This window comes from Danio aesculapii, chromosome 23 (assembly GCF_903798145.1).
Source record: "Danio aesculapii chromosome 23, fDanAes4.1, whole genome shotgun sequence".
Classification (NCBI taxonomy): Eukaryota; Metazoa; Chordata; class Actinopteri; order Cypriniformes; family Danionidae; genus Danio; species Danio aesculapii.
This window is the reverse complement of record NC_079457.1, coordinates 31,508,133-31,535,764: the sequence shown is the minus strand read 5'-3', so window position 1 is coordinate 31,535,764 and position 27,632 is coordinate 31,508,133. Positions and strand designations below refer to the sequence as shown.

General features: G+C 35.4%; 1 protein-coding gene across 1 annotated transcript in view; it reads left to right on the top strand.

The window, feature by feature from the left end:
• Positions 1-2,972: 2,972 nt before the first annotated feature.
• Positions 2,973-27,632, top strand: part of arhgap46b (Rho GTPase activating protein 46b) — a 169,952-nt gene continuing 145,292 nt past the window's right edge. The window contains exon 1 of the mRNA XM_056448773.1: positions 2,973-3,111. Within this exon, the coding sequence (XP_056304748.1) occupies positions 3,098-3,111 (14 nt within the window). The 5' untranslated portion in view covers positions 2,973-3,097. The remainder of the gene's footprint in view (positions 3,112-27,632) is intronic.

Below are 27,632 nucleotides of genomic sequence, written 5' to 3'. Positions count from 1 at the left end.
ACATTTAACCAATAGAAATTCCAGGTTAACAGAGCAATGTCTCCCAACGACGACAGAGTTTGTGCACCAAGCTTTGTTAATATAAATGCATAATCATCCGCCTCTGGTCTTACCGGAATCATCCGCTGTTCTGTCTGCTCTGAATATTTGATGCTCAGTTAGCGATACAGCGTTGTCTGGTAACCCGCTGTTTAGCCATGTTTCTGTGAAAATCATGACATTACAATTCCATAATCTTTTGCGGTGGTTGATGCGTAGTTGAATCTCATCCATTTTGTTCACCAGTGACCGTACATTGGCGAAAAAGATGCTGGGTAAAGAGAGCCGGTGTGGTGTTAGCTTTAGCTTAGCTCTTAGCCCGCGCTTCCCCCGTCTTTGTTTACGTTCTCTACGCCGCCTTCGAGCACTTCCGCCCGGCCTGGTAGGGCGCTCAGGCCCGGGTGTTCTGGCGATCTCAGGGATGAGTCGAAGATTGCTAATAAAACTGTCCGGAAAGCACAAAATATCCAAGATCTCCTGTCGGGTGTACGTTGTAAAGGCACTGTTGTTCTGCACGAACAGACCCAAAATGAGCAGGAATAATACTGCAAAATTGCAGAAACTGGAGAGACGCTGAGCCTCGCGATGTGACTGCGCCGCCATCTTGTCTCTTGTCACTTGACCATAATAAACAAGAACTTGTATTTAATGAATACATTGTAGTATGCCATAAACTTTGAGTTACAGTACTTTAAAAAAATGTATGGCTAATTTACAAATTCAACATGATTTTGCTACAATGACCATAGTTTGATCGTGATATTTGGTATAAACTTATTTTTAAAAACATTAATCATTGGACCAAGAGCCAGTTGATTATTTTCAGAGCTATAAAATAATAAATATGTGATTATCTTTCAAGTTTGATTTGTGTTATCTTACTATAGTGTGTAGAATGACTACTCGGTCAAAATAGTTGGGTTAAAAATACCCCAAAATATAACCCAACTATAGAATTTTATAGCACCCTCCCAACTATGGGTTATTTTAACCCAATGCGTTGGGTTATATATTTAATATTACTGTTGATCTAAAACCCAATAAATGTTAAAAGTAACCCAACAAAGCACCAAATATTCACTGTAAAAAATGCATTCATTCATGTCCACACAACTCATTCATGTTGTCCCAGCACAAATCAATTAAGTTAACAACACTTTTAACAAATTTATGTGGATTTTTTTTTTCACTTTTTATTTAAGATTTTTCTATATATATTTTTTTTTACAGAACAAACCTTTCCCCAACAATTTAACCCCTTACAGATAAAGGAATACATAAAAAAAATGAAATGATAAAAAAGTCAATTAAAAGTAAATAATAAAAATAATTAATTATAATTAATAATTAATTATTATTAAATATTAATAATTACTTTGCAGGGGATACATTTGTACATCAAGTTACATTGTGTTACATTGTAGTTACCTCAAATTACAGGGGTGACAGGTTAAGTAACCTCTAAATATACATATCTAAATATGCTGTAATACTTTTCCTCCTCTTCAGAAAAAAATATCTTCATTTGTAGACATGCATTTATTTTTTCCATTATATTGACCTTATTCTTCAATGCAGAAGTGCGCGCGTTTTTGCGATTGTTTTAGAACTTCCGATTCAGCCGCCTATGGGAGAAATGACTAGGAATAATCAACGGCAGAAAACGATCAAACTACTTGCTTTACAAACAAGTGTTTGCATGATTATACATAAAAAGTAGAATAATATAATAAGAAAAGATCAGTTTGCAACACCAAGCAGCAAAACGAGCTGTTTTTAACATCTAAAAATGAATGGAACTGAATGAAACCGGAAGTCTTGAGCCAAAATGATTCAAATGGCTGCGCCCACTCATACGCGGAGAATAAGGTGAATAGACTTTATGTCTCTGAATCCACTGAGCCACCTTTGGAGAACCTTCTTGGAAAATGTTGGGTTCCCCACAATTCCTTTGTGTTGTCCCAACACAAATCGATTGAGTTAACTTCTATACTTTTACAAATTTAAGTGGATTAAACCTAAACAATTAAGTTGTTCCAAAAAAAAAACCCTTAAAAGTTGTGTTGTTTTGTTTTGTAAGTAGTTTAAACTAGCAGCAAAAGTAATTTTTTGAGTGAGGCGTATTTTTTTATATTAAGTAAGATACGTTTTTATTCAACTCTGTATAGAATATTCATTGTTAAATGTAAAATATTTTAAAAGTAGCATAGGTTGTATAGGCTTAAAATGACACGGTGGCTCAATGGTTAGCACTGTCGCCTCACAGCAAGAAGGTCATTGGTTCGAGTCCCTGGTTTGAGCTGGTTCAAATTGGATCAGTTGGTGTTTCCGTGTGGAGTTTGCATGTTCTCCTCGTGTTCGCATGGGTTTCCTCCGTGTGCTCCAGTTTGCCCCACAAGTCCAAAGACATGCGCTATGGTTGAATTGAATAAACTGAATTGTCCGTTGTGTTTGTGTGTGAATGAGTGTGCATGGGTGTATACCAGTACTGAGTTGCAGCTGGAAGGTCATCTGCTGTGTAAAACATATGCTGGATAAGTTGGTGGTTCATTCCGCTGTGGCGACTTCTGACAAATAAAGGGTGTAAGCCGAAGGAAATGAATGAGTTTCATGTCTGTGAATGTCTGTGAATGTGTCAACGAATAAGTACTATAACATAGTGGAAAAGATATTAGAGGTAATAAAATGAGTACCAGATCTATTGAAATTAACAATAACATTAAACAAAGTGATGCGCTTAATACATTATAAACATTAAATGTTAAAACAGCTTGCCATACTTACGGTACTGTAGTTGTGTATGCTTACAGTACTCGTTGCAGACTGTCCAGCAGATGACGCTTTTCCTCAAACTGCGCTCATTCATCCCGGTTAAGGTCCAGCAGGCTGCAGCAGAGCTCAGGTTACTAGAGGGCGGAGGAATAATAACCTATTCTCAACTGTCTGCCCTAAACTCTCCAGCGGGACAGAAAGCCTCAAGACCACATTCACAGCCTGTTTCTGCCGGAGGACACATCTCTCCGCTTTCACTCTCGTTACTACAAACAATGTGAGGAACATGGCTGACAGAAGGTAAGAGTTGTGGATAAACGTTCAGTTCAGCGGGACTCGCGAGAGGAGCTTTAAACATCAAACTATGTTTGGTGGTTGTTACGATGGTCCGGGTGTCACATTATTAGGATGTTTTGATGAAATGCAATGCAGGTGATACTGTTGCTGTGTTTTTGAAGTGCTGTGGAAGGGTTGTGATGTTCACATAAATGTTTGCACGGTCAAAGTTCACTGAAAGCTGGTTGTGATGTTGATGTCCGATTTTAAAGTGGTTTGTTTGATTAATTTGATTGATAAACTAACGTAAGAACTTGAAGTCTTTTGTTTAGTCATGAACAAGTAAATAATAACAATGACAAATGCACAACTGACAGCATTTCTTTCCACAGTGTATCCTTGTCATTTTCAAAAATCGAATTTTAAAATGTACTTATTTTAACTAGGATTTTTTTCTGTTCAATTTTCATTTTAATGTCTTAATATTTTATTAAACTTGTAAATTGTCAACCCTGTTATGCTATCATCTTATTAAAATGATTTACATATTGTGTATAAAAATTAAACTTGATTGCGCAATGTTTTATTAAAATATTTTAATCATCAACTCTGTAATGTCAAGTTATATATATTTCAATATTAAGTAAGTCCACATATAAAAATATCAGTAAGACATCATTCTTTTAAAGAATACGCTTTTGTTATTTTGTTATTTCAAATAGTCTAAAAAAAACAGAATTTTTGTAGAAATGTCAGCATAAAGCTGCATATTGTCCACATAATCCACACTTTTACTCTTGTGACATTGAGCAAGATGCTGTTATTGTGATAAAATAGCTGTATAACTTCCAAACCACCTTCCATCTTGTTACCTTTTTGTAAACCTAATAGCTAATATGTATACATGTAAATAATATTATAATAATATATTTATAATAGATTATAATATGACATTATAATATAATATAATGATATATATATATATATATATATATATATATATATATATATATATATATATATATATATATATATATATATATATAATTATAATAATAATAATAGATTGTAATAGATTATAATAATAGATAATAATATGATCAAAAAATGCCTCTGTATTATGATTAATATATATTAGATCAGATGTGCAGAGCAGCGATGGATTGATTAGTGGACAGATTGATGAACAGATGTGACGCGGCTGTTGTAGGCTGGTCCAATGCCGTTTTCCAGGTGTCTGCTTTTATGGAGTTAATAGGATGGATTTTGACATGTTTTATTAATCATGTTGCAATGCCATATCCCTCGGTAGACCTCCTCTGAAGCCAGGACAAATACTGACAGCTTTTCTGAACTATTGAAATATTCACAAAGCCATATGGATAAAGTTACTGTTAGACCCGAGACTGAACGTCTGATAATGCAACCCAATTTGCTCACACACTTCGTGGTCCATGGATTGATTAGTTATTAATGAGCAACTGAAGATAAAGAATAGTTTTTTTTTTTTTACTTTTCTTTTTCTGTAATTTGCTCTGGAGTTAAGCTGGTTTAATTGTTTTTCTTAGGAACTGTTTGCATAGGACATGTTTTGTAGTTTAAAAAAAATGATTAATCACTAATGCATTGGTAAGTTATTTAGTTAGTAAATTATTCGCATAATAATTGAAATCATTTTACTGAAGTGAAATGAAAGTAGAAAGGGAAATTCTAAAACAATATACATCAACTTAACTTCCCGTCCATTTGTCAGTAAATCTTGCACTCATTTTCTTCTTAACCTAAAAGTTTTTCTTTGTTTTGTAAAACACAAAAGAAAAGAATTTAAAGAATGTCCCAGCTGCTTTTTCCCAGACATTTAAAATAGCAAAATGAACTAAATAACTTCTCAATTCAACTTCATTCATTTGTCACCTCAGAATGGTAAATTTCTTATATATGTCCTTATTGATTTATTCATATAGTCAAATAATAAATTTTCTTTTCCTGTTTTTTTTTTTTTTCTTAAGAAAACTTGCGATATGGAATGCAAACACCATAAAGCTTAAAACTGTTCTTAATTAAAAAAAAAAAAAAAACTTATAATTCCAAGGTGGTGATTTGGAATCGTCTGATTTTAAATCTGTTTGCAGCAGATTAATACAATTGAATGAATAAACTCAAATTTACACCGCTTATATACAGTACAACCAGGAAAGCAGGTAGGGCTGCACAGTATATCGTTTCAGCACCTATATCGCAATGTGCACATCCGCAATAGTCACATCACAGGATCTGCAATGTCGGGTCTGGATTATAGTTGAGCAGGACTTAAAAAAACACATGTGATTATGGTGTAATTGCAATATTAACCATAATGTTAACAAAATTAATCATTTGCATGTGTTTTAAGGTCTGTGACTGTATAAGCATTCCAATCTAGTTTAAAGTTTAGTAACTTCAAAAAAGATTAATACAGTATATATCCAATGACATTTATTTTACATATAATTGTTCAATTTGTGTACCTGAATACTGTTAGACTCAGTTTGTAATTTTGTTTTTACTGTTTTTATCATTGCTTGTGATTTGGTTTTATACGTTTTGTGCAGATGCACTCCACTAAAAAATCTTCCTATTTTCATCAAAATTTATCCTGAAATTATAGTTATACAATTATAAAACCTCAGATACTGTTGGTTGGTTCCTGTTGGTTGTGCACATTTTTTACCAACCAAGTTTGTCGACGCCATTATAATGACACAGATCACTCTGCCTATTCATCAGTCCCACTGAAAAAGTGATTGACAGGTGGTAATTTGTGTGTAACTTATCTTTATTTATTTATGATTTGGTTATGGGTAAAACAAAGACCATGCAGGTCAGGTAGTTGAAACTGTAGGCTACAAATAATAATTTTTTTATGAATTAATGAATTAAATATTCATAAATAATGCCATCGTTCATCGCGATGTTTCACATAAGACATCATATGATGCCAAATGGATTGACATTGCCCAATCCTAGATGGCAACTTACAATTTTGATATCGATATCAGTGTGTTGGATCGATATCATGTTTAGGAGATGTTGAGTAGCAGTCTTTTTTGGTGCAATTGACCACTATAATAATATAATAGCCTTCTCATATTCACCTTTATTTCACATCTACAAAATCATGAGAAAATTGTGATTTTGGTTTTAAGCAAAAAAAACCTGATTCTCATTTTAGCGAGAATTGTATAGCCCTGTTCTTAATTTACATCCCTAACCCTATTCGATGCCTAAATCCAACTACTATGTTACTAATTATTAAACAGCTAATTAGTAGTTTGTTATTATTAGTAGTACTATACATGGGCATGATGTCATCATTTTCAAAGACTCTCGTTTTTGGGTGTTTACATGCACACAACAATGGCAGCATTTTTCAAAGACATAGGGCCCTATCATACACCCGCCGCAATGCGTCGCAAAGCGCGACACAATTGTTGTTTGCTAGTTTCAGCTTAGCACAAGAGTCGTTTTGACATTTTGCGCCACGCTGTTTAAATAGCAAATGCATTTGCGCTCATATGTGCGCCCATAGGTGTTCTGGTCTAAAAAAGGAGGCGTGTTGAGGCGCATTGCTGGCACGTTGCCATTTTGAGGAACTTAAATAGATTTTTCAATAGACCAGATTAAAGCTGGTCTATTGTCCAGCGCAGAGCGCGTTAGTTATAAGCCTCGCTTACACATTGCTTAATACACACAGGGTGTACAGCAATAAGCAAATATCTTTACAAATGAAAAAAAATTAAAATATTAAGGATATATATATATATATATATATATATATATATATATATATATATATATATATATAAACTATTAGTTGACTTTACTTAAAAAAGTGAGTACACCCACTTTTTTTAAAAACTATTAGTTGACTTTACTTTAAAAAGTGAGTAAATCCATTGTTTTTAAAACAATTAGTTGACTTTACTTTAAAAAGTGAGTAAACCCATTGTTTTTAAAACGATTTGTTGACTTTACTTTAACAAAGTGAGTAAACCGGTTGTTTGTAAAGCGATTAGTTGAAAATGGAGTAAATCCTTTTCCTTAAATAATTAATTAAATGAACGTGTGTATACATGATTATAAAGTAATTCTTTGTCAAAAATTTTAGTGAACTCGTTGTTTTTAATTTTAAGTAGTTGACTACTTTACTTTACTTTAAAAGATGAGTAAACCCACTGTTTTTAAAAAAATTAGTTGACTTTACTTTAAAAAGTGAGTAAATCTGTAAATCCTTTGCCTTAAATGATTAATTAAATTAATGTGTAATTAAAGAAAAAAAACTGAACAACTCAGAAACAATAGGTTTACTCACTTTTCACAGTGCAGGTTGGTTTATTTAATCTTAGCTTTGGAAGTATTTAAAACTTGTAACCATGTGTTCATTAAAGATGCGTTAAGTCTGGTGATCTCCCTTCGTAAAACCAATGCATTTGGTGCAGAACGTGCCACTTTAACACATCTTGCTTTCTGTTGTTTACTCTGCCAGCAGATGGTTGTTTCTCATGGCCAAGAAACACATGTGGGGCAACAGTCAACACTCAACAGTTCTCCACTATCTGCTTTACGTTGCTATAGCAGCGTTTAACTAACTTTGCAGTCGCTCAAAAGAAATGGTTGAGCTCTGACTGGTTTTGCGGTAAAGCCTTAATTACTAGTTGCTTTTTAGATCTTCTCAGATGGAATTACAAATTGGCTTGGCAGAGCTAGAAAACATCTGAGGAAGCCAAAACTAATTCTTCCTCTCATGATGTTTCTCAGATTCTGACCTCTATTAAGAGGTTCTGGCTTTTATTTTCCACTCTATATTGGTAATGTGCACGTTTTTATATGAAGTCGAAGTTGAGGAGTAAATCTTTTAGGCAGATGTTGGTGGCATTCGCCGTTTCTTTAGGACTTAATATGGAATGGCAGAATGATTGTTAAAATGAAATGGCCATTTGCGATAGATGTGGGCCAGATCAGATGGAGAATGAGTTTGTGGGTGTGTGTTGAGTCTAATCTTGGCTCAGCTGTAACTGTAGGATTTGTGTGTGAGACGATGTATCTTGACCTCCTCCATTCACTTGTTGTATTACTGGAGAGAGGCCCAAACACAACACAAAGCTGCATGTACCATAGTCTTCCTGTTGGCCCGTTTAGGAAACTCATCCCACTGTGTTCGCTTTTTAGAGGATTTTCGTGGGAGTTTTGTGGGTTTTCCAGAGAACTGGCCAGGTGTGTTTCTCAATGTTAATAAGAGCACGTCTGTAGTGTTCATGACCATATCAGGCAAATTATGTTGTGTAATGATGATGGAGATCACTGTTCTGTTTCTTTCACTGTTGTTTTATTTGGCTCTATTATATTAAATAATTAATTCATTCATTTTCTGTTTCGGCTTAATCCCTTTATTAATCCGGAGTCACCACAGCGGAATGAACCGCCAACTCATCCAGCATTTGTTTTAAGCAGCGGATGCCCTGCCCATCACTGGGAAACACATACACACATTCACACACACAATTTAGCCTATCCAATTCACCTGTACTGCATGTCTTTAGACTGTGGGGGAAACCGGAGCGAACACAGGGAGAACATGCAAACTCCACACAGAAACGCCAACTGAGCAGAGGCTCGACCCAGCGACCTTCTTGCTGTGAGGCGACAGCACTACCTACTGCGCCATTGCTTCGCTTATATTATATTATATTATATTATATTATATTATATTATATTATATTATATTATATTATATTATATTATATTATATTATATTATATATAAGGCAGGTTCAGTATGTATGTCCAGTTAATTGAAATCAAAACTAGGTCAAAAATAATTGTTAAATAAGTACATTAATTAGTTATTTTTCCATATTGATATAGTACATTTTTACACAGTCTGTTTTATTTTTGTTTAAATTAAAATCTTAAAGTATTGTATTATTAATAAAATTAACAATTATTATTATTATTATTATTATTATTATTAAAGTATTTATAAAGTGTGTTCGAATTTTAGTCCCTACATTTTTGTCACATTTTAAGTTAAACCAAGTCTTTCTTCAATGAGTTGTCGTAAAGATTATTATGTTTTGTACCTGAGATTTTGTGAGTTGTTCTCAGATAAAATGTTAAAATGCATAAGGACTCTCGGAGCCTCTCTGGGGATTAAAATCATGTGTTTGTGTCCTCACATACAAGACAATTTCCAAGTATTAAATGAATGAAACCATGCCCTGCCATGTTATACAATTGAATATTAATAGACAATAGTCCACATGACAATTTGATTAAACGTACAATTGAAGTCAGAATTATTAGCCCCCCTGTTGAATGTTTTTTCTTTTTTACATATTTCCTAAATGATGTTTAACAGAGCAAGGAAATTTTCACAGTATGTCTGATATTATATTTTTTTCTTTTGGAGAAAGTCTTATTTGTTTTATTTCAGCAAAAATAAAAGCAGTTTTTAAATTTTGTAAATGCCATTTTAAGGTCAAAATTATTAGCCCCTTTAAGCTTTATTTTTTTCGATAGTCTACAGAACAAACTATCATTATACATTAACTTGCCTAATTGACCCTTCGCTAAGCCCCGCCCTCCTTAGTTGCTACACCTGTCAAGCTTTTTAGCCTGGCACGGCTTTTACAATGTGTCTGCGCCAGTGTCAGACATTGCCAGGGATATAATGTCATTTTTGACGAAAATGACTGCAGTATGTATTACAGGGGTACATTCACGACATGATAGGGAACCGATTAGAGAATAATTCAATCAAAATTGAAGCTAGCTTGGCCTAGCCGCCTCATACGCTAACCATTCAACAGCTTAGCTTATGCTCAGCAGTAGAGGTTAAATTTAAAAATAATCTAATAATAACAAATTAAACTGTAATTTCTCTATTTTTAGCCAAAAAGCATGATAGATTATTTGTTGTGCAATGAAATATAGCGGTACTAACCGACAAGGAAACACGCATGGACAGTGCTTTTACGTAGTTCATTCATAGACAGAACAGCCAGACAGTGGAAATTGATGGATTTGTGCCGAATATTAGCATCATTGACACATAACAATGTATAGTAAGTTACCTATTACTGTCAGTATGTTTGTGTGCTCTTTATGAATGACTGAAAAACAGCTGCTGGTAAAGTATATTGATCGCAAATGCTCATTTTGTGATCATATCTCGGATTTGTTTTGTAGATTTGTAATTTCAAATATTCGTAGCTTGAAATAGATGGAAATATGAAGTTCAGTAAAGTTAGCAACAGATTCGCAGATTCGTATTTTCCGGATCAATAACTCATCATGACCTATTCGCTATTAGTATGACTAAGTTACTATAGCGAAGGCTTAAATGGAGCATTACTCATAATATCGAGCGAAAAATAAAGAAAAAGACAGCTGTGAAACATAACCTGCTTTGTATTTTTGTAGGAAACACAGTTTAGATCAGGTATCAGATTTGGACAATCCATATGTACAACGCTTTGGTCTGTTTACCTCGCTCAAAAGCTTGACAGAGCCCCTGCACGTAGCTACGGTTGCTAAGCCACGATTGGTGGATGGCGGTTTTTGGGTGTGGCTTAGCGAAGGGTCAATTACTCTAACCTGCCTAGTTAACCTAATTAACCTAGTAAAGCCTTTGAATGTGACTTTAAGCTGTATTGAAGTGTCTTGAAAAATATCTAGTCAAATATTATGTACTGTCATCATAGGAAAGATAAAATACACCAGTTATTAGAAATGGGTTATTAAAACTATTATGTTTAGAAATGTGTTGAAAAAATCTGCTCTTCGTTAAACAGAAATTGGGAAAAAAATAAACAGGGGGCCTAATAATCCTGACTTCAACTGTATATTAAACAACATTATGCATCATCTAATTCCACTTTTGGGCATCAGCTGCATAAAACACATTGCAGAGTAATTGGTGGTTCATTCTGCTGTGGCACCCCTGATAAATCAGGGACTAAGTTGAAGGATAGTGAATGAGTAATTCCACTTTTTAGAACTGGATTTCACGCTCTTTGTTTTTCAGTCAGTAAATTTATTACTGGTTTAACACTTAACGTTTTTTAAGTGTATATGATAAAGTATATAGTGTAAATGGGCTTGTACTGTATGTACTGTATATGTGCTGATGGCCGCTTTGAATTTACAGGCAAAACAGCAGATAACAGCGTCATCCAGCACAAGATTTCTGCTCTTTTTCTTAGGGTCTGCAAACCATTCAGTGTTTTTTACAGCATGGTGGTGAGCACATTAGTCATAAAAGACTCTTTGTAAAACCTTTTAATAGCCGTCATAAATTAATGAAGAGCCCTGTTGAGTATCACTTTGCAAACAACACTAACACAGATCACCCCTGCAGTGTGTGTGTGTGTGTGTGTGTGTGTGTTTGAACTTTTCTAACTTAATTTCTAACATTGTAGGGACCAAATATCTCCAAAACCAGTCAATTTAGACATTGGTTTTGGTCCTCATGAAGAAATTGGCTCATAAATCACACAGAATTAAATATTTTGAAAATGTAAAAATGCAGAATGTTTCCTGTGAGAGTTGGGTTTAGGGTTAGGGTTGGCGAAGGGCTATAGAATATACAGTGAGTACAGTAATAAAATCACTACGTCAATGGGAAGCCCCATAAAGACAAGGGCTGCACAATATATCTAAAAATTATCGCGATAATAGTACATGCAATATACATTTTGCAGACATTACATTTAATTTACGCATTATTTGTTTATCTAAATTTGACTAATCAGATAGGGCCATACTAGCTTTATATGTTCTGCTATTGGCTGGAGTGGCCCAAAGGCAGACCCAGGACTGAAAATAATTCTTTAAGATGGGAATCGAAACAAATGATAGCAGCCAATCAGATTCAGCATATCTGCCGATGTTTTAAAGACTAAATGATTGCACCTTGACAAAGTATTTTAGTCCGAATTAAAATGAATTAGATCTGAAACATATCTTTTACCTGTTTATTTTAATATCATTAAACAAATAAATAACTTTCAAAAACTAGCAGTATTAGAGAACTTAATACTTTAACTTTCCCTTGTATTAGTACTAAGGAAATGTTGTATTGGGTAATAGTATCTTTATCGCGGTACTCAACAACAATATTGCATATTTTTCCAGACAGAATTGTGCAACCCTAGTGTATGTGTGCATTTGTGTGTGTCTTCATTATCACAGTAAACTTGCATTTGCTCTATGAGTCACTATTAAAGCAGCATTCCCAGAGTAGGTGGGAATCTGCTGAATATTAACCCAATAATGCTGAAGTAAAAGTGTTTAGCCCAGAGTGGCAGTGATTAAGAGAACAGTAGGGCATGTCTGCGGCTGTCTGAAAATAACTCACAGCCCCCACTGACATGAGAGAAAACTGAGCGCAGCGCTCAAAACTTAACCCTGCATCTCCCTCTTAGGTGGAGATTTTGTGAATAGCCAGATACTGTCTGCTGGATTTGACGGCTTCCGCTGTGTAAAACATATGCTGGATAAGTTGGCAGTTCATTCCGCTGTGGCGACCCCTGGAAAATAAGGGACTAAGCTGAAATAAAATGAAGGAATGGGTTTGATATGCTGCTTTTTTATATAAATAGGCATGATGTGTGTTAAGCATCCTGCTATTGCCCTGTTTTTTTCCAGTGTGTAACCACAAGAAACTGACTGTACAAGACATTAGCATTAGCCCACGTCTGCCTTCTAGTTCTCAGTGGCCTTTGTGTTTCAGGAGAGCATGTAATGTAGATACCAGTCAGGAGCATACTTTTTTTTTAGCTTGAGGAAGTTCACCGCATACTCCTTCCCTCAGGTGAGCGAGACTAGCCGCTTGGGGAAGTACAACAGGAGGACAAACACACACATACACACACACACTCACACACACACACACACACACACACACACACACACACACACTTGTTGGTTTATGAGGACTCTCCATAGGCATCATGTAATTTTTACTGTAAAACGCTTATTATATGGCCCTACCCTCTCCTTAAACTCAACCCGAATAGGAAACCTGTGAAAAATTTTGTATAGTCAGTATGATTTTTTAACATTTTGAATTATGGGAACACAAGGCATGTCCTCATAAACCCCCTCAACATTGTAGTATATAGGTCATATAAATGTCATTATGCAAATTTGTGTCTTCATAAACGACCAAAACTAGTACACACACACACACACACACACAGAGGATTGTTGTTGTTTGTGAGGTTGAGGACATTACATTCAATTCCTAATAAAAAAATTTTTTTTGTGTGTGTGTTTTTTTTTTTTTACTTAAACACTATTGTGTTTTTAGTGAACATGGTTATCAGCTATGATAATAACAGTATTTTTTAACATTGACTTAATTCAGTGTGTACAGCATGACAATGAAACAAAAAATACTAAATATAAACACACAGTATACACATATATACATTAATTCATTTTCTTTTCGGCTTAGTCCCTTAATCTGGGGTCACCACAGCGGAATGAACCGCCAACTTATTCAGCATATGTTTTACGCAGCGGATGCCCTTCCAGCTGCAACCCATCACTGGGGTACACCCATACACTCTTATTCACACTTATACACTACGGACAATTTAGCTTACCCAATTCACCTGCACCGCATGTCTTTGGACTTGTGCGGGAAACCGAAGCACCCGGAGGAAATCCACGCGAACGCGGGGAGAACATGCAAACTTATTCCCTTACTTATCAGGGGTCGCCACACCGGAACGAACCTATTATATCACTTAAGCTTTAATAATGGAGATCAAACTGTCATGTGTTTTTATTGTTTTTATATCAGGTATATACTGATACTGTCTATGGCCTACCCCTAAAACCAACCCTCACAGAAACAAGTGTCGATGAGTGGGTGTTAATACAAACAAGTTCTGGATCATCTATAAGCATTTTTAAGTTGTGATGACCAATGTAATGTATTCAATAGTGGATCGTTTTCATATTTCCCTACGTAGGACTCAAGCAATTCACAATACACAAATTGTTCTTAATAATTATATTATAATCAAAGACACCACCTTTTTGAAAAGTACACTTCATTCTGTAACTGCAGGTTAACTGGACACTATATACCAACCCAGGCTCATTCTTCAAATGTACCTCTACACACGTTTCTGGTAGAGGTGTGAACCTACACTAGTCTTATGGTTCGTTTCGGTTACGATTATCATGCCATCGATTCGGTTCAATTTCATATCTCAGTGCATCATGGTTTCTGTATACAATTTTATATTTTACTTCACAGGCGCTGTTCACCGATGAGTGACACTGATAAACTGCAGTGCCGCAGTGTTGCCTGATTGGGCGGTTTTGGATAGGCATTTCAGCGGGTTTTGGATAGTTTTTGGGCTGGAATCAGTCAGCTACATCTGGCAACACTGCAGCGGCGATCACAGCTGATCCATGATAGACGCGGTGGAGAAAACTCACGCACTCGTGTCTGTATCCAAAAGTATCGCTGCAACAGCCAAGAGGAGAGGTAAAGTCATGCAGCCGGTCAAATGGGTCACAATGAGAGAAAGAGAGAGAGAGAGAAATGGAGTTACTTTCATTCTGTCAATCGCAGTGATATAGGGGCTTCTGCTGTAAGTGTCTGTGAAAGACTGTCCAGCAAACACACACGCAGTGAAACACAGCATTCAAGTGCACAGTTTCTGCGTTTTAAGTAGTTGGCGCGTTGTAAATACTCGCACTCGCCTCCCTCGCCATAATAAGCTACGGCAACATAGCACATATGAGATAAATGACGTCAGTACACAATAACCCGTTATTACTGAACCAATACCGAATTGTCCACCTCTACATCGCGGTGCACCGAAGAAACAATTAATTTTGACACCCCTAGTTTCTGGAGACCGCGAAATACGTCCCGGTGGCATGTTTTTCTGCAGTTTTTGTTTTCGCAAATCCACGAGAGGCCGCTGTGTAGACTTTTGAGATCTCAAATTTCCCTCGCGAGTGCCATTCGTGCATGCTGTTCTCGCGTAAACCCACCAGAGGCTATCAGCTAACTTTTTGACAGACTTTTTGACTGACTGATCGAACGATCGACTGACCCACCCTCCCCCTTCCCTAAACCCAACCAGTTTTATCGATTGACCCACCCACTTCCCTAAACCCAACCAACACATTTCAAAAGCAATCCAAAAAAAGAAAAGCCCTCGTCTGATTTTTTTTTTACCACGTTTTCAGATTTTACCACATTCTCACCCTGCTATTTACTTGTTTATTTTTTGGATTCAGTTTTTCTTACCTGCTTTCTGGAATCGCTCTTCACCGGACTCGAACCCCGTTGTCAACTCCTCTCTACGTCTCAAGTCCGCCGACATACACAGCACGCTAATGGGACAAACTGGTTGCAACTGGAATGCCGTCCATACGGAGGTAAGGGGTCAGCTGATAAGCGCGAAAAGGAACGGCTTCACATTGCCCCATAGCGTTCGTTTAAAAAAAATGAAATGTAGCCATACGTACCTTAGGCTACATAATTCGTGGTCTCTAGAAACGTCTGTAGGCCTACGTTTTCAGAATAAGCCTCTGTTGCTATATACTGCCCACCCTATGCACAACATCCTAAGGGTGCACTCACACTATGCTATCTGAACCATACCCGTGCGCATTTCCCAGTTTGTTTGACAAGTGTGAGTCCGAATTAGGCTCAAATGCAGTTCAGTTGGCCGGCCCTGGCCCAGTTGGAAGAGGTGTGCTAGAGTGCGATTAGGGTGGGCTTTGGCGTGGTGAGCTTTTGCATGAGTGCAAAGGGTTTCATATGAATTTATTAATCATTCGTACTTTTTTATGAACACAAACCTTCAGCAAACCTCCTATTATGTGCAGCAAGATTACTTTTATGATAATAAAGTTGAATTGAATTGAATCACTGAGGACCATTGGACCCTCACAAGTATAGCTAAACCAGTACACTCTCTCTTTCTCTCTCTCTCTTCCTTTCACTCCCTCACTCATTGATTTACACACACACCTGCCCCAGAGGCTCATCTCTGTACTTCAGTCTTTTAAGTCCCTCTTTAAACCCCTGTTGGAAAGCTGCATTTAATGAGACTGGCAGAAATGTAGTGTGTTTCTTCTTCGGTTTTCCCCTGATGAACGCGAGGCATCCTCCATCTGTGCTAATGCACTTTTTCTGAATCCTCACCTCTCACACGAACACTCTGACCCGTCTCGAACACTCACACTTGTCCTCTGATCCACCCTATACCCCCGTCCAGGATGCTAAGAGTGTGTTCATGGGTCCGCTGACTGCAGCTTGTGCATGTGTGTGTCAGATTAAACCCGCGTATTTAATTCAGATTTAAATCAGCGTAACGTTTCAACATGTTTAAATATCGCTTAAGGCTTGAAGCGATAGCACATCCAAATATGAAAACATGTTGTTCATTTACTCACCCTCAGTTCATCCAAGATCCAGATGCTTTTCTTCTTTTTTCAGTATAATTTGAAGATTTTTAGTTTAAGCAGCTTCATAAGACCTCAATGTATGTTTAGGAATCATGGGTATTATTTATGTTTTGCCTGTATAGGTTTTTATGTTGACTCAATGTGCTAATATGTGCTGACTTGTATTTTATGAATCACAGTTTCAGCAAAATATCTTCTTACATGTTAAACAGTAGAAAAAACGTTACTGACATCTTGCATGAATCTCCGTTTAAATCACGCTATACTGGCTTTTCACATGATAAATATTAGGAATTCACAATATTAGCATCCACACCAACATACCACAACATTCTGCTTATTATGAGAATCACCATCTGCTTTATATGCTTAAGACTTTTTAAAATCTATTCTGATTGGCTGGTAGTTTTTTTATTATTATGATTTATTGATATTAATATTAATTATTTATGATTATTAATATTATCTGCTAGAAGAAGAAATAATCTCTATTGCTAATTTCACAACAAATGCGAATTTAAGCATTTGGGCAAGTAGATATTGGGCTTGGCGAAATCACATATCACACTGTAAAAAGTGCAGGGTTCCACACTATTCATTCATGTCCTAACACAAATCGATTAATTTAACGTAACAAGTTTAAGTCGTTTACAGATTAAACAATTAAGTTATTCAAAAAAAAAAATCCAAAACATTTTGTTGTTTCTCAAAATCTTAAAACTCATTTTAAATAAGTACTTTGAACAAGCAGCAACATCATTTTTTGAGTGCACAATACAGGCCACCTTATATACTGATAACGATACAGCAAATATATCACAATATAGTACAGTTTCTGTAAATTTGATCAACTAATAGTTATTATATACTGACCATAAATAAAGAACTATTTCTTTTTTGCAATTAAAAGTATGTACTCAGAAATGTATGGATGCATATTTCTCACTTTATTTAGAACTTATGGGCAGATGTTTAATTACAAATGTAGAAAACAAACATTTTGAAAACTAATGATTACATGTCCAACATGAAAAAAAATTAATGTAAAATGCAAACAGTGCACTTTTAAGACTGCAACTTTCTCAAAATGCTATTTGTGAATATTTGTATTATTTTCTAATTAATAACCACATCATGTGGAACTCTGAATCTGCATCTCATTTTGGAGCTTGCCACTGTCCACCGGAGGTCGCATTTTTGGTAACAGGTGCATACTTTGAGAGCCTTCCTAAATGAATGAATGAACTGTGCCAAGATAACTCAGGATGCTGAAATATAATTAACTAAACTGGCATTGGGCGGGTTAAAAGAACCAAAACAAAGACAGACTTTCCGGCACAGAACGCACATTTTCAAAGCAATTTATTTGACTTAAGCGTTGTTTTTCAGATAAACAAGAATGTTCACTTAGCATGTTTCTTAATTATCTGTGAACTTTTTATTCTATTTTTCATTCATTTATTCACTTTCTTTTCGGCTTAGTCCCTTTATTAATCTGGGGTCGCCACAGCAGAATGAACCGCCAACTTATCCAGCATATGTTTTCCGCAGCGGATGCCCTTCCAGCTGCAACCCATCACTGGGAAACATCCATACACACTCATTCACTACAGACAATTTTGTCTACCCAATTCACCTGTACCACATGTCTTTGGACTGTGGGGGAAAACGGAGCACTAAAAGGAAACCCACGGGAATGCGGGGAGAACATGCAAACTCCACACAGAAACGCCAACTGACCCAGCCGAGGCTCAAACCAGCGACCTTCTTGCTGTGAGGCGACAGCACTACCTACTGCGCCACCGTGTTGTCCCTGTGCTATTTTATGCTTTAGAAGAGTCAAAAACCTACATACAGCACCTTTAAGTTAACTTAACTGTTTTTACAAATTTAAGTAGATTGAATATAAAACAATTAAGTTGTCGTTTCAGCTCTTTTTCAATAAGTAGTTTGAACAAAAAATATATTTTTTAATTGAATCTAGATATTTCTCCAGGTATTTTGCTTAAATACATTTTGAAAATTGTAAATAATGGCTCTTTTTTGTTGTTGTTTTTACAATAAAGAATCGATTTTGCAATAACTTTTACAATTAAACATCATGGATTCCTGCTGCTTTGTTCAATAAAACAAATATTTTAGGCTTTCATTTACATACGAACACTGATAAACAAATATATAAATGAGGGCTCTGTTCATTCTTGATGCAGAAGAGGTTCATTCTTTTCACCAGTATGTCTAATGCTCTGTTTATGTTCACTGATTAATGAAAAATGATAATATCCTATGAAAAGATCCCTCATTCACATAGATTTATGTATTGATCTCTCTCTATTGATCTTTTCTGACTGTTTTGAAGTGTCAGTGAATGGAAAAAAAATCTTCTATATTGTGTTCTGAAGATTAAAAAATGTTTAATGGGTTTGAATCAACGAAAAGGGGAAATAACTTTATTGATGCAGTTATCTTGTGTGTAAACAAGCCGTAGTTCTAGACATAACACTGTTGACTAGTAAATAGAAAGCTCCTTTTTGTTCCACAATCCATAGTCTGTATACCTCTAGAAATGGGAAACTTGTATTTGCTGGACATGTCTGTTTGCTGGTTGATGGAGAAATGTTAATATGTTAGGTATTGTGCTGCGCTGTTTGCTGAGTAAATATGTCACTGATGATATTTTGACAAATCAGTGACCACGTCTGGCCAGGTGCATGATGAATGAGACAATGATGTCATAGAGGAAGTCATGGGAACCTGTTTTTTAATGAATGAGGACTTGCACACTCCTGTTCCCAGAATAGAGTTTCTTAAAGTACAAGGGATTGTCTACAAAATAAAAGCAAAATTTTAATACTAACTACAATTATTTTTTATATAACTATTTATTATTTTATTTATTTATGTGCAAATTTTTAAGACATTTTAGTTTTTTTTATTCTGTTATTACAATTTTTATTGAGGCTGATAGATTTTTATCTTTTGACTTGATTTGAATGATTTTGTGAAATCTTTTTTGCAAAATTTGAAAAGGTATAAAAAGTTTTTTTAAAACAACAAAATCTTTCACTTATTGAATGCTTTTAATACTTTCATGTGAGTTGTTTTGTTTTCCTGCTTGCCTGATTTTCTGTTTTGTGTTTATGTATTTATTTTTGTTCTTGTAGCTTTTGTTTGCCATTGATAGACAGCTCTGCATAGCTCTGGATGCTGACATGGCATTAAAATAAATAATTACCAGCTTTTAATATTGAAAGTAACGGAAGTGGTGGCTGACTGATCATGTTTATTTATTTTTTATTTATTTTATTTATTTATTTATCAGTATCCCCATTAGCCACTACCAAGGTAGTGCTATTCTTCCTGTGGTCCATAAATATGTTGAATACAGTATGGACTCACATATGCCACATCCCTCTTTTAATCCCTTATTTTTAAGTAGTTCTTTTTTCTTTGCTGATTGTGTGTCAGTTTTAGTTCAAATATTCTCCAGTGAACTTTAAGGAGGATGGAGGACACGTCTGGCCTGTTTCAGTCATTTAAAACCATCATGTCCCTGTCAGCGCTACAATTCGGCATTGTTTACATCTATCTTGTGGATATTCCTCAACGATTTAATCATTAGTGGAGGTGTTATAGCATGTAAGTGTCTGCTTTTATATTTAGTGTTGGTTTCTTTTACTTAGATTAATATTTGATTAATGAATGCTTTTATTCCTCCACAGTCCAAGGACATGCACTTTAGGTGAATTGAATAAGCTAAATTGGCCATAGTTTATGTGACTGTGTGCAAGAGTGTGTGGGTGTTTCCCAGTGCTGGGTTGCGGCTGGAAGGGCATCCACTGTGTAAAACATGTGCTGGATAAATTGGCGATTCATTCCACGGTGGCAACCCCTGTTTGTTTTTCTCCCTCTCTGATTTTTCTGTTTTGTATTTATATAACTTTAATTCTTGTAACTTGTGTTTGCCTTAAAATAAATAATGAACCAGCTACTTTAATATTGAAAGTAACTGAATTGGTGGCTGCTTGATCATGTTGAATGTGGCCTGGCACATATGTCACATCCTCCTTTTGATCCCTTGTTTTTAAATTAGTTTTCTTTTTTTTTCTGATTGTGTCAGTTTGAGTTGAAATATTCTCCAGTGAACTGTGAGGAGGATGGAGGACACGTCTGGCCTGTGCTCTCCATCCACACTAAACCTCTTCCTTCCTGTCTAATGCTTTCAAAGCAGTGCAGAGGTGTGAATCGACAACAAATGACAAAAAAAGGGTGTAGGTCACAGTCGCACAAATAGATCAGTGAATGCAGTACTGAAAATAGTTTGAATTTGGGGAATAATAACATTGTGTGTGCATGTATACACATACATACACACCTCTAACCCCAAACCCCACCCCTAACCCTACCAGTAGGCCAAGATGGATATATACCTTAATTCATGATACCTTAGTTGTAAGTCACGTGACCTGTTGGTGGGCAAAAAAGTAATGGCTCGTAATGGTTGCTACACTGGGATCTCCATAGTCATATAATCTGTTTTAAGCTACGGATATTTAAGTCCCATTTCAACAGAACAGAACCGAGATATGATTACAAGCTGTAAATTGTGGGCACTTGCGATCCATATACCGCACCCGCAACCATTTTTCAGTCATTTAAAACAATCATGTCCCTGTCAGAGCTACAATTCAGCAATGTTTACATTTATCTTGTGGATATTCCTCAGCGATTGAATCATTATTGATGGTATTATAGCACGTAATGGCCCCTTTCCACTGGTATGTGGTATGGCACGCTTTTATGGCCTTTCCCACGGTCAAAAGGTATCAAAATCAAGCTGGGGTGCGTTTCCCAAAACCATCCTTAGCCAACTAAGGTCGCAAGTTGCATCATTACAAACATAGTTGGTTGATTTGGCATTTCCCAAATCCATCGTTCCAACGAACATTCGCAAACTGCATCGTAAACTTGTGCACTTGCAACTAAACCTCTGGAGCTGTAGTTAGAAACATAGTTCCTGACTGTGTTCTATTCCCACTTATCCCCCCTATGCTCAATTCATTTAGAACATTCTAAGTGTAGCAAGACGCGCAACTGAACGCTATTGGTTTACAGAGATACGTTACTCGCTTGTGCACAAACCAGGAGAATGAAAACAAAGAAAGCACCATTTTAAAAAACACAGCTGAGACATTTCACCATAATAATATATACATATAGTAATGAGCCATGGTCGACCCGAGCTCAAACAGACAGGCCACAAAGCCAAGAAGAGCAGAATCTACCCTGTGTCCCGTAGTTGTTTATAAGGTTGCTAAAGTGTGAGCAGTTTCGCGCGTCTATATTTGAAATAACAAACTTCTTGAGCTGATGACAATAACGTGTGCATGATTATTGAAGTGCTTCTGACATCCAATCCTTTCAAAAACTGACAAACGCGAGATTGAAGTACATGTGCTGCTGAAGATTAAAGATACAGATGAGAGGTTTGCATTGACTGGGCTATTTGTTGCGAGTTGTTTTTGAACACAATTAAGCACTAAATATATGCTGTGTGTAGTTTTTCTGTAATTGGTAACATGTCGGAGACTGTGAGGGTCTGTATGTGTTCATATATGTTGCATTTATTTATTTATTTTACGTTATAACACATTTAGCTTTGCATTCTGGTCTGTTATTACATATTGACTTCAATTCCGATTATATTCTAATCATTGTATTTATTTATTTTGTTTAATTTATTTATGTATTTTAGCCCCTTAACTGGAAGACGTGATTTGATTTGTGTGTGCCTAGTGTACAAACGGTTGGTGGTTTAAACAATTATTGAAAAAGTGAAATAAGAAAATATGCATTTGTCTACCAAACATTTCTATTTTGTTTTAATATCTCACTGTTAGCTACTCTTTCAACAAATAACAATATAATAATGATAATTATAATGATGATAATAACAGGGAGGGAAACCACTGTGTTTAAATTATATTTTGCTCAAAAATTATTTAATAAAATTTTAATAAAGGCTTTGACTCTCAAGTAACCATTAATGGGAAAATACTAGATATATATCGTGTACCGTAATTTTTTCTAAAAATACAGAGATGTGATTTTTTTGTCCATATCGCCCAACCCTAGGTTGGGTTTGGGAATGGGGACACCCCTCCTTTTAAAAATCATGAGTTTTCATTCACATGAAATCGTGTGAATTCATACGTAGCTATTAGCCACTTTTCTGACAGATCAAGTTCCAGCCTGTGAGATCGAGCCAGAATATCTGGTCAGTACAAAAAAGACAGAAGGTGCTGATGTGTAACGCTGCTTCCCCCTGCATTACCCTTTCACCTCTGGGGCAGGAATGTGGATCTGTGCTCCTCTGAGGGCCCTAATCAGCCATCTCACTCATTAACAGTCAATGGGAACCAGGCTGCTCTCACCGACAAACACCACCATTGTCCGCGGTCATGGAGTGTAGCTAGTGCACTCACAAACACAGGAATGCTAATTCCTTTAATTACGACTCTGGCCGCGCTAGCAATAGCAGCTAGCTAATTGTCGAAGCATGACACATTTCTCGTAAACTGAGTGGAAATAAAAACAAAATGACAAAATTGCTTGTAGAGAGTGGAGAAAATGCATCAGTGATAACTCTTTATTGAGGGATATGTTTATCCATACTAGCCCGCTGTAACTTTATTTCAGCACGATTGTTAACTCAGCTGCCGTTTTTAAATTAAGAAAGGATGACGGGGTGGACGGCTGTCGCTTTTAGACCGTCCTATCAGTTACTGTGTTCGTGTGGTGTGAAGCTCTCTGGTGAAACTCTAGCTGACAGTAAAAGTGATGAAGTGGCCTTTTCTTTGAGGCCGTGCTGATGGGAACTGACTTGCCATTTCATATCCCACTATCATGTCTGTACTGGAGGTCTCCGTCATTTGTTTGTTGTGACTGTCGGTTTTGGTTCAGATAATGAAGATCGAAGTAGAGAAAACTAATAAAAAGACGTGCAAAAAGACACACATCATGTACTAGCGTAGTAAGTACTTCTTACTAGACAAAGGCCATATGTATTGGTGCAGTGCAAAGACGTATTTTGATAATTCAGTTGTTGACAGTCATGTTTAATTAACTATTATGGAAAATACCTTTCACCGTTGATATTGATGTTTTTTTTGTGCTGATTAATTATTGGACGTTTTAAAACAGATAAAATAGATTGTAGCATGTACAACCAATGCCAAAAAAATATATATTTTTCATATAGAATTCATACAGAAATATTCTTTCATATAGAAGTAGCTCAAGCACATGGAATGGAGTCTCATTGGGAATATATTTGATATACTATAATTAAAAATTTATATTTTATGTAATTTGCTGGATGTAGATTTGAGTCTGTTGTCTGTAGTCTGTTACTTTACTTTATTTAGTTTTTTAAAATTATTTTACTCTATTTTCCTTTATTTTATTTTCCTTTATATTATTTTGTTTTTATTTTATTGTATTTTTGTTTTACTTTTTTATTTTATTCTATTTTACTTTTTATTTTATTTTGTTTTTAATTTATTGTATATTATTTTGTTTTACGTTATTTTTTTAATTTTATTTTACTCTATTTTACTTTTTTATTTTACATTTTTTATTTTATTTTGTTTTTTATTTTATTGTATTTTATTTTGTTTTACTCTATTTTGTTTTTTATTTTATTTTGTTTAGCTTTATTTTATATTATTTTATTTTACTTTATTTTAATTTATTTTATTTAACAGTTTTTTTGTTTTTTATTTTGTTTTATTTTTTTTATTTTACTTTATTTTATTTTACTTATCCATTGCATATATTAAAAACTAAATGGGATTTTTAAAATTATACTTCTTTTATTTTATTTTATTTTATTTTAGTAAATTGACCTTTTATTCAGTTGAAATTTCAAGTTATTTTGTTATTTAATTTACAAACACAACAATAATACTTCCAAGTTTTTGTAATTTACTGGGTACATTTCTAAACAACATATATAATGCTATAGTTAATTTCTCTATAGTTAAGTTCTCACATGTATGAATAAATAATTATTTTAATTATAAATTAATTTCATGAATGTTAGTATAAAAAATAAAAATAAAAAATAGTATAAAAAATAAAAAGTTAACTAAAATTGTAAAGCCTCATTTTAATGAGACGTGATTGGTTGTTATAAGAATATGGATCTAAGTAATTCCACATCTTTTTTTTTTTTTTTTTGCAAACACATCCAGACAAACACACATTTTTTGTGTGAATTGTGGGGACATTACATAGGTTTCCCTTGTTTTTATATTGTACAAACTATTTACTATTGCCCTAACCCCACCCTACCCCTAAACCCAACCCTCACAACAAACGGTGTACAGTTTTACTTCCTGAAAAAAACTTATTCTGTGTGATTTATAAGCATTTTTGAGAATGAGGACATCAGCAATGTCCTCATATTTTACCACCTTCTTGTAATATCTGTGTCATACATTTGTCATTTTGAAGATTTGTGTCCTGATGCATCAAAAACACATACACACACATACATGTATTCCAATATACCCTTACTTTGTCTGTTTCAGTTATTTTTACATTATGTATTTCTTTGGTCTTCCTTCTCCCTCTTTTGCCAATTTTTCCATCTAGCTTTCCAGACATGCATATGTAATTCCCATCTCTGTTACTGAGAAACATGCGTACATCTGAGAGCGTGTCTAAAGCAGCATATCATTCTCAGAAATGGTCTGTGAGACCATTTAGTGTAGCTGAATCTTGTGTTTTTCTGAACTGACCAGTACATGGTAATCGCTGGACTTGGGCGATCCCATTTTAAGTTTGTCTCTATAAATTACGCTGTGTATGTGTGTGGACATGTACCTGTTTTAGAAAGCGTTAAATATTGTTTTAGAGGATGAAGAACCTCTTTTTTCTGCATTTAATGTAGTTTGTCTAGACTGTAGGCCTGGATAGCCTATTTTTTTTCTTATCCCAGGGTCATTACGAGGTATTTTAAACCAAAGATCAGATTAAAACCGTATTAAATGAGGCGTTTAATTGTGCATCCTGACCTAAGTACTACTGTATGTCTCTATTGAACTTTCTTGTATAAAATAGAGCTGCCCCCTTTCAGCAGTTAATGCCAGTTCAGCATTATTTGTCCAAACTTGCAGCAATTTTCTATCAATATATTGCCCAAAAATGATATTCATCCTTTCCATCCTTCTCCTCTTTCTATAAAGGTCAGGACACAACAAGCCGACAGTCGGCCATTGGGCTTCGTTGGTCAGGCTAATTGGTTTGGTGTGTTCTACCATTGAGTTAACGTTGGAGCTCACTGGCCTGCTTAAGCATGTAAAACTAGGGTTGTCACTGGAAGTCGGTACCAATCGATACTGTAATTTTAAAAACTTCCATTTCTTGCTAACATTTGAGCGCTGTTGAGCTCGTTCTTAAACAGTGCTGATTTGCTATTGTGTTCACATGCTCAACAGAAATGACTGATTGGCTGTGAAGGTCATCAGTTCACCGAACTCACCTCTGTTTTCTGAGTGTATGCACAGATGAAGGGACACTGGAGCATTTAAAAGTCATGTCGATCAGCTGAGTGGGCACTCTTGTTTCAGTTGGCTACTGTCTGTTTGGTGTGTTCATGGACAACTTTTTGGTCCAGACAGAACCAGATGCGAGGCAACACAATTGAGTTTTGTCTCCGCTAGTTGTTTGGCTTCGGATTGGTGTGTACCGGCCCTAAAGCTTTGTTAGATGTGTGTGTTTCTTAAGCCTGGTTTATACTCGACGTGTCCACTACTTCGCTTGAGTGCGCGCAGTGAATGTGACGTCATAGCTGTGTTGGCGGAGGTTAGCTTTGGGTGAGTGCGACATGATTTCGGAGCGGAGTGCAGGATTTTTTTTTAGACTCGAGCGAACAGTGTGCGCTGATTTGGGTTGAATATGAACCACTTTGGATAGATTATGTCTGAAACGGTACGACTGTACAGGCATCTTTATGATCCGTGATCATAGAGATAACCAGATGATCAATAATTCTTGGCTTGAAATTGCAACAGCTGTGGGAAAGGAGGAAAGTTTTTGTTAAAAAGAAAAACCTGAGGGCTAGGTTTGTTAAAACCAAAAGAGTAAAAGTGAAGGTAAAGGTGGAAAAGTGAAAAAGTCAAGGTTTTAAAACCTTGAAAATTTTCTGCAATACCGTTCCTAAGGTATGTGTAAGATTTTTTATCTACTTTTTTTTTTTTGCTTTTTAGGACAACAGTATGTCCAGTAGAAAAAAGATCCAAAGATGCCATTTTAAATTGTAAAAAAAAAATTAATAAAAAAAAATTAATAAATGAAGACAGCAGGTCAAAAATTCAATTAAATTATTAAGCTTGACATGTTTACTGTTCCAAAATATTTTAAATGTTTTAAAATATGTTATTTTCAAAAGAAAAAGAAGTGTTTGCTTTTTACCCAGACATTTAAAAAAATATATATTTAAACCATGATATTTTTATCCAAGGTTATCATACTGTCAGAATCTTATACTATTATACTATTACTTATTACTTATACTTATACTATTGCTGTGACATTTTGCAAAAACGTTTCATTTTGGGTCACCTCGTCCAGGCTACCAACAAGAGGAACATCTTGACCTCTTCTACTTAGCATGGTGGTGTCATTTTAGGTGTCTTTTTCCTGTGGTGAAATTAAAACAGTTTAGTCATGTGAAGCAAAAATGCGTCAGTGGCTGCTGCTGCTGACTGTTTAAAAGTAGACGTAGTCCAGAGTACATATTTGTCGGTTATCAAAAATGTTGTCCTGGGCACATGTTTCCAATGAGCCTGGGTTGTATACTTAACATATTTTGGCATGGGACGAGAACCGATTTCAAGGTATACCGCAGTTTGGAAAAGTCAATGTTTTAAAACCAATAATAGTCTTTTACGTGTTGCAAAGACTATTGATTTATTTCTTTAGGGGAACAGTATGTTAAGCATCCACATCAAGAGCTACTGGTCAGCCCGTTATTCAGCAAACATTTGAAAAATA